Raw genomic sequence first — 13,200 nt, 5'->3', positions numbered from 1 at the left:
TTCTCTGTTCCCATTTCGGTGCCCTTCGCAGAGCACTAGCTCTGCTGCCGGCTCACTGCTGGCAAGAGTGGACCCTAGAGCCTGATTTACACTTACACTGTGGTTTCTCAGTGCTTGGTTACACAGCTGGTTTCAAATTGAAGACAGAAAACATGGTGGCAGCCTAAAAATATAGAAGAGAACTTTGTTCCTTCCTCTTCCCAGTGGTTTTCCTGAGATTGCAGCACACCCCTCCCCAGACCCTTTGCTCTAGGGTCATACTCCACTATGTTATTATTTGTTGTTATTGGTATTGGGGGAGCCCCCAGGAGCCCCAGTCAATGAAGTGCACCCCACTATGCCCAGCGCTCTACAAACACAGTCCCTGCCCCAAAATTATGTATCTGCATCGGGTATTTACACAGCACTAATCCCCATACCCCACCGAGATATCATCTCCTGCTGTACGTGGCTATGGCCCTATATGGTAGGTAGAATGCAGCAAACAGAGCCCAGCCCAAAGATCTTGTGATTCGTTAGTATGAGGCCCCATAAATGTGCAAGGTGTCCCATCAAAAGGTCAAGAGACAGTCCTTATCAAACAGCATATAATCTAGAGCCTTGAGCCTGCTCTCATGGCGAAGTAACTCCAGTGAGTTCACCAGGGCTACTCCTGATTCACACCGGTATAACTTGAAGCCAGGTCTACACTACAGACCTAAATTGGTATAACGACGTTGCTCAGAGATATGAAAAATCCACATCCGTGAGCGATGTAGTTAAACCGACCTAAGCCCCCATGTAGACATTGCTATGGCGACAGACCTTCTTCCACAGCGATAGCTACCGCCTCTCGTGGAGGTGGATTAACTGTGCTGATGGGGGAAGCTCTCCTATCAGCATAGGAGCATATTCACGCAGCATACCTGCACCGGAGGAGCTGCGCTATTGTAGCGCTGTACATGAAGACAAGCCCTAAGATGAGAATAAGGCCTAGGTTAGGTATGTATATGGCGGGGAGATATGGCCTTCGGCAAGGTGTGGCACCTGCCTGATGCTATGTTGACCAATGGGGATGAGGGAGCATGAATCGTTGGCATAGACTCCAGAGGCAAAAGGCAACACAATACTGGAGAGTAGCAGCCTATAACATGGAGGGGCGCATGGTCTTCACAATCTCCCCAGATACTGCCCCGTCACATGCCTGAGTGTTCTGATGGGACAATCTCAGCAGGTGAAAAGGCAGTTCCTCCTCATGGCCTCCCTGCTGAGACTGCCAGCAAGGGGTCTACCTGTGAGGCTGGCATATGTGCACTGGGAAATGCACTGAGACTACCTACTCGTTTCACATAAGCCACTGCAAATTCATCACTCACTTGTCTACCACTTCCTCGCCTGCGGCTGAGCCAGTGCCCTAGAGGCAATCTTCTCCATTTTCAACCCTCTCAGTTAACTCCCTTTGACTTGATTTTTAATATGAAACAGAGTTAGCCCAATTCGATCCCTTGACCTGTGTCCATAATTAATCTCTTTATTCCTACGTGTACTGTATCGCCTGATTCATGCTTTCCAGCTCCCATCTTTGCCTTAGATCTGCAAGGGTCCCCTACCCTGAAACCAATACCAGATTTGGATGCTGCGTGCTCAGAGATTAAATGAAATTCCAGTGTCAGACAATTTTGACATCTCTAGTACTCACCTTTAGAAGAGATTATCTTCTGTCAATTCAAACAATGCATGAGCTCTGAGCTGACTGAGTGATTTGAAATCACGCAGAACCTGCTGAGCCTTTCTAGTCTCCGGGACAGTTCATAGAAATGCAGGTGATGGGCTGGATTGTGGAGAGCTTCTGATCTCTCATTTAAAAGGATTAGCAAGAGGAAGGACAACCCAGATGCTTGCACCAGCATGCAATGGGGAGCTACTGGCAAACAGAAGCCTTGTAACAGAAAACTCTATGCTGCACTCCGTGGATTCTGTACAACAATTTAGATGAACTGGAATGAGTAAAGTACCATCAAATTGTCATCTTTGAGTACAAAATTCAGTTAAAACAAAATACTTTAAACACACATATTCTGGAAATGCAGCTTTTTAAGATCTGTTAAAAAAGAATTAAAAAAATAAAAATCCAAACAAGCTCACGGCCCAGCAAAGCATAACAGAAGTAGTGACAATCGTCTGGACCATGGTATATGGTATAAATATATAGGGATTAATTTACCATTTTAAGTAGAACAAATATGGCTATGTTACATCATTGGAGGTCATGTCAGTGTGCCAAGAATTCAGTCAGACAATAAATCATAGTGACTTGGCCATGGCTTGATTAGATAGTGGCAAACTGCAAAGAGGAAGGAAACACATCCTGCCAGCATGTGGGCTAGGTTCACAGAGCAGCTCAATCGGTTTTCTGTCTACAAATAAACCTGGTCAAGGAAATTCAGAAACAGACAATCTATGGAGGGAAAAGTCTCTAAAGCTGATAATAACAACAGGACTACGTCTCATGGTAGGTGGAGTAAGATGAAAGCTTCGACAGATGCTCCAGGAACACGTCGCTCTACTGGCCCTTAGGCAAACCCTCCTCTTTATTGATAGGCAACCTTCACACAGAAGGTTTCTTCATTCTTGTCTTCATGGTCATTGATATAAATCAGAATCTCCTCCTCCCCGGTGCTCTGGCTTGGTGCAAACCGCAAGCCAATTGTGTACATCTCCCCTCCTCCAATCTGCAAAAAGTGAAATGACAGTGCTAAACATCTCCATTCTCCCTACACCAGCATGGCTCGCATTAGCACACACATATGCATTCGGTACCAAGTTGCAAGAGGGGTCTGTTGGCTGACAAAACAGGCAAGGGAGGTGTGCTCGACAGTAACACATAACATGTGATTTCTACCTGGTCCCGGTGTCAGACATCCCAACCCACTGAGTTCAGACAGCACCACCCTTCCCTAGCAAACTCTTACAGAGCACAAAAGAAGTCTAAAGTTTTCAAACTGCATGAAGCTTATTCATAGACTCATAGACTTTAAGGTCAGAAGGGACCATTATGATTATCTAGTCCGACCTCCTGCACAACGCAGGCCACAGAATCTCACCCACCCCCTCCTGTAACAACTCCCTAACCTATGTCTGAGTTACTGAAGTCCTCAAATTGTGGTTTGAAGACCTCAAGCTGCAGAGAATCCTCCAGCAAGTGACTCATCTATTTCCAGTCTCCCTGAGCAAATGGTGCCATTTCGCTGTGAGTGGAACATGCATTCTAGGATTCATGGTAAAAACCAAATGATGGACCCCACAACAGACCACGACATGCAGAAAAACATTCTTGGAGTGATTTTCAAATGTGTTTACCTCCCAGAATTCCTACTGAAGTCAATAGGTGCAACGTCTCTGAAAGTTAAGTTAGCCACTGGGCACTGGAGAAAATCATTAACTTTGGAAAACCTTTGAGGATTGAAAACCAGAAAGACAAGCAGGCCTACTGCAAGGGTTTCTGAGCTTCTCCCACCACTCTGTTTGGTTTGCTACCTCAAAGGAATCCTCCTTGAACTGCAGCAGGTCAGCTCGGTTGGTATGCAGGAAGTACATCCTCCTGGAGGGATATGGGTTCGTGTATGTGATCCGCTTGTTGGAGCCTTTCCCTCCGCCAGCAGGGAGTGTTATTTCAAATGCCTGCGGTTACATATAAGAAATCACAGCATTGTCATTTCAGTTCTGACATAGGCCAAGTCTGCAGTAAAAGCACAACTGTTTCCCATATAGTGTAGTAAACACCCACAGGAAGATTCCCTTTATTCTGGAGTCACTACCAAAATGTTCAGTAAATTTGCAGAGGGTCAGAACCCAGCACTGAGTTATTAGAACATGGAAACGAAGTGATTATGACCCAATCATAGACCCTGTTCAGGCCATTTATGGAAGGAATAACAGAGATGTCTTCTGTTCTTGCTGCCAGGCGTAGGGACTAGAAGATCCGAAAGGAGCTATCCAGTCCCCACTATCTATCGTTCTAAGGCTAACCGTGGATTCAAATCTCCTAGGACCATGTTCAAAGGAACACGGGGCAAGTGGGTCCAAAGTACTCAAGACTGGCCCGAATCTTCTCCCTCCAAAGCCAATGGTCGAACCCTTATTAGGCCAAGGCTCAGTGTTTTTGAAAATCCCTTTCAAAATGTTTTGACCAGAAACTTTTAGGGGTGTCTTCAGGCTATCATGATCAGCCCCTTCTCTCCTCACTACACACTCCATGGTTACGGTGTCAGTGCTGGTTGCAATGCCTCATGTCTACTCATTAGTGCTGGTCAGAGGAACCTTTCTTCCTCACTGGAGCCTTTGTAGGCTATTCCCAACGGGTGTGCTGGAGAGGGCCCACTTAAATCTAACCTGAAACCCTTTATTGATGGCTAAAGTGCTGCAGAGGCCTTGCACAGGGGAACCTTCCATTCACTGTGAATACATTAGCTCCCTCACATCCCCCTGCTTCCCTCTCAGCTCCCAGGCAGTGCCCCCAGCCTGAATTCTGCAGCGAGTCTTTTGTATATACAGGCTTGTTAGCCTGAATGTCAAAGGGACTCAGCTGGGATCACGGTCAGGCTCCTTCGCCAGCTAGCTAATTTATTTCCATTAGGACAACCACGGTGCTAATTCCCATCACACGGCATACAGGAGTGGTTCTGTCGTTAGGAGGGAAGTGTAGCAGTGCTGTAATGTTGTGCTTAACTTCTCCCAATATGGAGTATTTCAGGGAAACATTTAAAACTGAACAATAGTTAAATGGGAAATCCAATTTACCACTTTGGCCCGAAATCCCAGAGCAGACTGGAGTCAGTGCTAATAGGAAATACCCCTGCTGTGACTGACTTTCAGAACGGGGGCTCTACGGGTGGAGCTACCCTCAAAACAGAGGCCGAACATGATTTTCTGATGGTATTCAGTGGGATTGTTCACAGGCTGAAAGTTAAGCACATGCATAAGTGCATCCTAGATCCAGGTCACAGTGCGTAGCACAATGTAACCCATAGCATGCACCAGGTTCCATCAAAATCTTCTATGATCTATTCCGAATACAAGAGCTACTCACATCTGTTACCACAGACACACATGCCACTAAAGCCCTGATTCTGGAAAGCACTTGAAGGCGTGCATAAAGTCCTGCTGACTTCAGTGGCAGTTAAGCACGTGCTTTCCTGAATAGGCATGGATTTCTGCTTCGGTGCTTTCCTGACCTGGGGCCTGTATACATAAAATTGGGAGAAGGAGTAGTATTTATGTACAAAGGGAAAAACCACTAGTGCTTCCTCTGGTTATACCCAGGACCATATCTAAAGCAGCTGTCCAGATATAGTAATACAAAGTTATTATTATAGTTCCTATGGCAATCTGAGTGTATACGGCATGTGAAGGCAATTACTTTGGGGCTAGTTGCTGTTAAAATATTACTAATTTAAGGTGATTAACTCAAAGAATAAAGTGGTTTTGTCACTATCTGTTCCAGATGTTTAGGAATCAGTTTTATGATCCTATAATCTATTCCTGGTGAAGGGAAGAGTTTTTGAAGGTTGAAGAGACTGCAAAGAAAGAAGAACATTGTCCAGAGAAGAAGAATAAAAATCAAAATGTTCTGCACACATTCTGCAGTTCTAACGACACGGGACAATAGTCTTGCCCGTTCTTGTACAATGAATGATTTAGAAGTTTTTCATACGCAATGCAAGGGACTGATTTCTGACAAGAAGTGGTGGCTAAAGGCTATGGTGAAGGGTGACAGAGATAGACAGCCGCAGTAAATAGATAGCTATGGACAGTAGTGGCTGTTCCAATATAACTAGTCAGCTCGCTTTGCACTCGGGGAAGTTTCATCTTTGGCAAGTAAGATTTAACTAGCAGCTAACAGCCCATGCTGTCGCACAGGGTAATTTGTAGAGTCAACATGGCTGAGAACTTAAAAATTTGATGGTAACAGACCACGAATCCCAGTGATGACTGAACCAGGCAACATTCTAAACCAAAAGAGCTCTCAGCCAGGCTTGTAGCTGTTTCCATCACTTCACACTGACTCAACAGACATTCTAGGCTTACGAGTGACACACAGACAGAGTGACCTGCCTGGAATGTTGTTACATGGGTGCACCCAGGTACCTTAGAAATGACAGGCTGTCGGCAGGAAACACACACCAGCCAGGACGAAACAAGCTGGTGGTACTCCACATCCACCAGATTGAGGTAAACAAATCTGTTGCCAGCTTTCTGAGGCCTCACACCGATATGTAGGTCCTGCATCCCGTTCGGAGGAAGAATAAACACGCCTTTGGGATCCACCTGCAGGAAGCGAGTAAAATGGAAACAGGCAGGAATGCCCACCACTTAGTGCAGCAACCAAGCCGTAGGAACACAAATTCTACACATGCCGATAGGGTCTCTCTGCCTCTCAGGAAAGACAATGAAAAGGTTTAATTAAAAGCAGCAAAGAATCCTGTGGCACCTTATAGACTAACAGACGTTTTGGAGCATGAGCTTTCGTGGGTGAATACCCACTTCCTCAGATGCATGTATTCACCCACGAAAGCTCATGCTCCAAAACGTCTGTTAGTCTATAAGGTGCCACAGGATTCTTTGCTGCTTTTACAGATCCAGACTAACACGGCTATCCCTCTGATACTTGACAAGGTTTAATTAGAATCCCCAAATGATGCATCTCTCTGGTCGTGGAAATTAGGTCTCAGTCTGGTACATTCCAGCTCAAAATGTTTTATATTAAAAATGCAAGAAAATCAGAATTGTCTAAATGAAAATGAAAGATGGTATCAGTGATGGTCGAAGTTATCAGCACTGTTAATATAACATGTTATTGGGATAGTCTCAGCATAAGAGACAGTGAAGGAGAAATTAACCCAAACTTTTACATGTGCTATAAAAGATCTTTTTAGAGGCACCAACCTGGTGTCCATTGATCAAGTCAGAAGGGAAGCTATCTACTGTACCTTCTAGATTCCAGTTTGGAATATAAATTAGCCACTGATCAAATGTTGAGAAATGTGTGTTTCTGAGAAGGAAATTAAAGCTGGCTGCATTAATAAACTAGGCTCTAACTTCATTGTAAAATCTCTGTCTGTGTTGCACATTCAGAGTCTGTCTGCAGAGGAACTTTGCTTAGCAGAATGAATTTCAATAACAAAAATGTAGTTAGCAACATCTAGAGTGCTCATCTCTGCTAGAAATGTTAACCCTGTTACTGCCCTGTGGATGCCTGATGCAGGATCAAAAAAATGCTACCAATAGAGTGCTATACATTGAAGGTATGCTTGAGGCATGAGATGTATTTGGTTTTGTTGAGTTATGTACTTTAATGTTACAGCCATCATTTTTATTTTACACATACACGGCAAAGACAGTTCTGGCAATTTGTGTTTTACTTACAAATTCTTTTCTGAGAGCTCTATCAATATAATATCGACCACCAGAATACCATCTGATTAGCTAGAAGGAAAGGGCAGGTTATTTGTATAGCTGGAACTTTCTGCTTGAGGTGGAAAAGATGCTTTGAAATATCAGAGTAACAGATACTTTCATTTTAGGTGCCAAACAAATTTATGAATCAGATAAACGACCCATGTGACATCACACAGCAAACAAGGAGAGGAGGGGAGTTAATCTCCTGAGAGAGGCCCCAGAGCCTTATCTGGCAGGGTCTAATGCTTTCCTCAACTGCTGACAAGCTCAGCTTCTCCACATTAGCATGGTATTCACACTCCGAAAAGGAAGATGCTTATCAACCTGCTCTAGGAAGGCGAGTCTGGAGCTTGTCCTTAGAGTTCAATGAAAACCATTTGCTAAATCTGCTTCACTTAGCACAGGCACAAGTCGTGAGATCGAGGCCCACATTTTCAAAATTCTGTGTGCCTCTGTCACTTGGTTGGTCAGTTTTTTATACTCACAGAGCCTGATTTTCTGAGCTGGCAAGCACCCCAATTTCCAGCTGACAGCAGGGCAAGTTACGGGTGTTCAACACCTCTTAAAATCAGGTTGTAGGGGTTTCCAGCTGGCTAGCTAAAAGTTGGAACAGTCACAATTAGTGGACGCTTTGATAATTTGGTCCTTAACTAATAACATTGATGGAGCAAAGCTCAAAGAGTGTCAAGAAGGTTTGGAAGAGGCCAGTCTAAAGGCAAAGCGGCATCTATGTAAAATCTGAACAGAGTTTGATGTGCATGGTCACAGCGTGGCTGGCCCCTGTGCAGAAGGCCTAGCTCCCCTCTGCCGGGGCAGGAGTCCCCATCTGTCTGATGAAGAGGGCAGGAGGCCAGCACGTGGGTGCTAATAAAGGTCAGGAAGAGGCCCAGTGAGTCAGAGCAGACTGGTTCAGTCAGGGGCAGGTTACACCAGAGGAGTGCCTAGAAGGAAGCAGAAGGTGATTCCTAAAAACGGCAGGAGAACAGCAAGTGGTGTTTGCTGGCTCGTGTGTCCCCAAGCCAGAAAGCCAGGGCTGGACGGCTACGGAGGGCTGAAAGCACCAGGAGGAGCAGCAGGAGATAGCTGCAGACTCTAAGCTGAAGAGCTGGAGCCAGGTGCCACAGAGCACTGAAGGCAAAGGAGCAGCAAAAGGGCTTACCCACTGACATCTCCAGGGCCAGAACTGGACCCAGAGCAACCATGAGATGATCAGGGGGAATGAGGGGAGCTCCCCTGACAAGAATGTTCCCAGGAGAGAGGCTGTGGGGGTTCCCACTGGGAGAAGAGGGTTTGCACTCTAGGTGGATGGGTGGCTGTCCTGGTACAAGGACAGGAGAGGGCTGCCCAGGAGATCTGGGATGTGGTGAGGGACACCGGGGCTGTATGTTACATTTACTGGTTGGACTATGTTGAGGGAAATCTGGACTATGGCTGTGGAACTTTTGTAATGATTTATGTACATGGGACTTTTGTAATAAATGAACCCAACAAGAGCTATATTTACGGTAAGAAAGACTGTTTGGATTGTTTTGGAGGACTCTGAAAAGGGAAACTGAGGCAGACCAGGCCATGGTCTGCCACAGGAGGATGCTCCAGGCAGGGGCTACCTTCTCACACATGCTTCCCTGCAATGTATTACAGTTTTAATTACCAATTCGGCCAACTACAGCCCAGCCCCTACGTCACAAGAAGCTAATACAGAATTCAAGATGTACAACTCCCAACCATAATTCAGGTCACTGCAGTGAAAGCCGCCCATTGTGGTGACTGAGCTCGCTCTGGATGCCGCCAAGGAGATTTATCTCCACGTTCTGCCTCAGTGAGGACAACATTTAAACACGGATTTCTTTATTTCCTAATTTATGGAGTGGCAATGGAGTTTGTGTGTCTTTTATTATTTACATTTATAATTATGACTAAATGAATTCTAAAGAAATTATTAGTCTTCAGATAGTCTCATTAATTCAGATAATTTGGCCTCTGGGGTTCTGTACCAATGGTCCTACACATGACGCCTTTAATCAAAAGATAATTATAATGAAGACTTTATGGCAGTAAATTGTTCATAATTCCTAATGGGATGGGTTTAATATTGGAGGGTTATTTTCACTGGGACTGTCAATGTAAGTCCATTCATAATTATAATTGTGAAGGATTTCACTAATTTTCAACTCACCCCTAACTACAGTCTCTTCCAAATGAAAAGTTTCTCTTTGTGGTGGGGAAGGAAGAGAGGAATTGGCAGCAAGCACTGCTGAGTCCAATGGCAGAGCCTACCTTCAGCTCCTGTGTATGCGAGGTGTAAGCTCTCACTTTCCTGATCGTTTGGGTGCCCCGGAGAACCAAGGAAAGGCGGGTCAGCTGGCCAGTTATGCAGCTAACGTCCACACGTTGCAGCGAGTGAAGGTAAAATTGCCAGATCTGAATGGGAGCAGCAAGCCAGGCGTCCCTGGAGCAGAAAGAAGAGGTGCCTGTCATGACTGTGCCAAAGGAAAAGGTGACACTGGCTCAGGAGGCATTTCCAAAATGAATGAAAACATACAACTGCAGATGGGAAGGAGGAAATTGTGCTTCCAGTTCCGAAGCATGTGCACATGCACTCACATACACCTTGGAAAAGGCACAGGAATTCCAGAGAAGACATGTTTGGCTGAGATATGTGAATCGACTTCATTCCCAGGCAACCTTATGCAGGGTGAAATTTTCGAAAGCACCTGGCTGTTTCTGGAGTTTAAGTCCAGTTGAAAGTCAAGCTGAGCTGCTGCCCCAAGGCTCAGACAGGCCCAGAGGATACGCAGGGTGCACACCCCGCAGTGATCAGAGGGGGGATGGAGTGAGTCTTCTCCCCACCTGGATGCTCACTCCTCCAACCTGTACAAGGCAACACCACAGAGCTCAACTGGGGGAAATAATTCATTAAGTGAGACAAGATGAATTTGTCTAAAGCAACTAAATAAAAAGCAGACAGCCAGAGGGAGCTGCTGTTATTTCATCTCACCTCAGCCCTCATTCAGAGCTCAAGGGGACATCAGCTGCCAAAGACACAGATCATTGTAATGAACAGTTTCTCAGAAAGTGGGCTTTCTCGCTCGGGGTATGCATTCAGTCCTCATTACATGTGCGTGTGTTTTATATTGTCTCTTGTACAAAAATCTTCAGAACCCTCTTAACATTTTCCACCCTAGTCCGGGTTTTGCAAGCAGACATATCTCTAGAGAATCATACGGATCTTCTTGTAGATCTTTGCTTGTCAGAAAAATAAGTCATGCACTGGAACCAGTGTCCTAGGAATGTTCCATGTGCATTTCCTCATCTGCTTTGACAAGGTTTCTGGAGAATTCTCACTCTTCTACTTTTGGATTCTCCTACTTACGTGTAAATAGCAACAAAGAATGTTTTGATCTGTGGGCTTGGTCCTCCAGCTACTTTTAAGAACACATCCTGTGGCTCCCCAGGACCCTGAGTACAGAAATCAGAAGGCAGCATTAGAATAGTTAATCGAGAGATCAAACCAGCTAATGAGGACCCTAGGGGTTCCTTTTCCCTTTATTTTAACCCCCTACCACTTCACGTCCACAAGCAGAGGGTTCCAGAACCTAGCTAAACTACCCTATTCAATTATTATACAGTTTGGCTTCTTCCAACATTTTTAATTACAAACGAGGATACAAATGGCTCTTGCATTCCAGGTCTGTTTCAGTAATTAGATTTTGCAGAATTTTCCCCAAGTTTTCTAAAAAGCCATAATCCAATTACCATGCTAGCAGATTTCTGCAATGGCAATTAACAAGCACCTTCATTATCATCCGCATTTATGTGTGAGTTTGTTTTTCATTTAAATCCTAACCGGCTGAAAATAAAACCCAGGAAACTTGGAATCAGAGCTAAAAATTCCAACACAGAGCACATCATGAGCTGCTTTTCTATGCAGCTCCCTCTGATGGCCTGATCCAAAGCCCATTGACAGTCAGTGACAGCCTGTCATTAACCTCTGTGGGCTTTGGATCAGGCCCTGAAAGCATCTCAGTTATGAAGTAGATACACTGACTATCAATGGGCTTTGGATCAGGCCATCACAGGGAGATGCAGGAGATCAAGCAACACTTGTATGATGGAGAAATATCATCGCCTGAAAAGAAAGGGATCAGAAGTTCGATCGATCTGTTTATTTATTGATTAATTGATCGTGTGGCCCTCCTCCTTGCAGTATCCGAGTCTTGGGTACTTGGATGCTATCTTGGAATGTGACACAAAGAGCAGCACCACAATCCAGTTGAGGTTTTGCGGTCTATTCAGTCAGGACACATTTTTATCTCTTTCCTTATTGGTCGTTTCAGAACCTCTGATTTCTGAAGAATTTATCTGTGGCACCTAGCTGGAGAGATGGTGTTTGCATAAGTGGCAGTTTCCACCAGCATTTCAAATCTGGCCTTTCTTCACATGAGCAATGCAGGGCAACATGACGAATTATGGTATAAACTGTGGTATTAAACACAAGCTGCAAATATGATGAGAGCAAGCTAGAGAAGTTCTGTTCCTTTTTAACAGGGGAGTGAGGCAGTCACAACCTAGTAACACCCAATAGTCTATCATTACAGATCAATGACCATTGGTGCACAGTATCTCTGCTTTAGATAAAGCGATCAATAGAATAGAGATGGTGAATGTAAAGGATATACTCCATTGGATTTCCGCTTGATTTTTGTAAGTAGTACCATTTTTTTTGTTTCGCAAATGATGTTGGGATCACTGCAGCGGACATACATCTCCGGTTCCCCACCTGGCATTCCTGCTGGGGCACCTGGGGGAAAGAGCATACGATGACCATTCTCCCTGTTGTTAGGCATGGGCCCATCTCCTGCCCTTGTTAGCAGGAAGGCCTTCAAGCTGGCAAATCTCTAAGCATGTATCTCTTTAAAACCTACAACCCTGCAAAACAAAACATGGAAACACAAGCAGACACAGTATTTGCATGCCAGTTCTCAGCTGGATGCAGACAGTTACCTGGCAGGGTGTACCATGGAGGTAACCGTATGGACTTCTTCAAGAAGGTGAGCTCCGGGTGATAGAATCGGAATGTCTGATCCACCACATGGGGCTGGGGCTCCACATTAACACTGAGAATTGCAATGGGTTTGTCACCATTTGCCTTAAAGGAGATCTGTGCAAAACAAAAAAGAACAATGAATTCGTCGAGAGAGAAAGAAAAAAGAGACCATCAACAGATGTTACAGCAGAGGTCGGCAACCTTCCGCATGCAGCCCATCGGGGTAATCCGCTGGCAGGCCACGAGACATTTTGTTTACGCTGACCATCCACAGGCACGGCCCCCCACAGCTCCCAGTGGCCGTGGTTTGCCATTCCCGGCCAATCGGAGCTGCGGGAAGTGGTGGCCAGCACATCCCTGCAGCCCGCGCCACTTCCCATGTTGCCCGCCAATGGTCAATGTAAACTAAATCTTTTGCAGCCCACCAGAGGATTACCCTGATGGGCCGTGTGCCGACGGCTGCCAACCCCTGTGCTACAGCAAGAGAAAATACCATCTCTGGCTTTCACTCTGATCAATAATGGGAACAAAATCAACTCAATCTGTTTACAGCTCTGAAGCAGTTACCACCGAATGACAGGGGACCTAGGATGCTATTAGGAAAATTCAATTTAAATAAATATATGATGGTAAAATCTAAAACTGTGAATGGAATCTCCAGGGCACTGAAACCATGTATTTTCAGGGAAGTAGCTTTAAACCAATACCTGATAGAG

General features: G+C 45.2%; 1 protein-coding gene across 12 annotated transcripts in view; it reads right to left on the bottom strand.

Moving 5' to 3' along the window:
- Window positions 1–2,055: 2,055 nt before the first annotated feature.
- NPHP4 (nephrocystin 4) overlaps window positions 2,056–13,200 on the bottom strand; it is a 100,467-nt gene continuing 89,322 nt past the window's right edge. For 11 of the 12 annotated variants that reach the window (XM_050931754.1, XM_050931756.1, XM_050931759.1 and 8 more), the window contains 7 exons: window positions 12,442–12,598; window positions 12,153–12,238; window positions 10,811–10,896; window positions 9,715–9,886; window positions 6,127–6,306; window positions 3,517–3,660; window positions 2,056–2,711 (listed from right to left, as the gene is read on the bottom strand). In XM_050931754.1, coding sequence (XP_050787711.1) covers window positions 2,571–2,711; window positions 3,517–3,660; window positions 6,127–6,306; window positions 9,715–9,886; window positions 10,811–10,896; window positions 12,153–12,238; window positions 12,442–12,598 — 966 coding nt within the window. In that variant the 3' untranslated portion in view covers window positions 2,056–2,570. The remainder of the gene's footprint in view (window positions 2,712–3,516; window positions 3,661–6,126; window positions 6,307–9,714; window positions 9,887–10,810; window positions 10,897–12,152; window positions 12,239–12,441; window positions 12,599–13,200) is intronic. The other variant, XM_050931762.1, reaches the window with a different exon arrangement.

Source organism: Gopherus flavomarginatus, chromosome 21 (genome assembly GCF_025201925.1).
Source record: "Gopherus flavomarginatus isolate rGopFla2 chromosome 21, rGopFla2.mat.asm, whole genome shotgun sequence".
Classification (NCBI taxonomy): domain Eukaryota; kingdom Metazoa; phylum Chordata; order Testudines; family Testudinidae; genus Gopherus; species Gopherus flavomarginatus.
The sequence above is the reverse complement of the archived record's forward strand: the minus strand, read 5'-3'. Positions and strand labels throughout refer to the sequence as shown.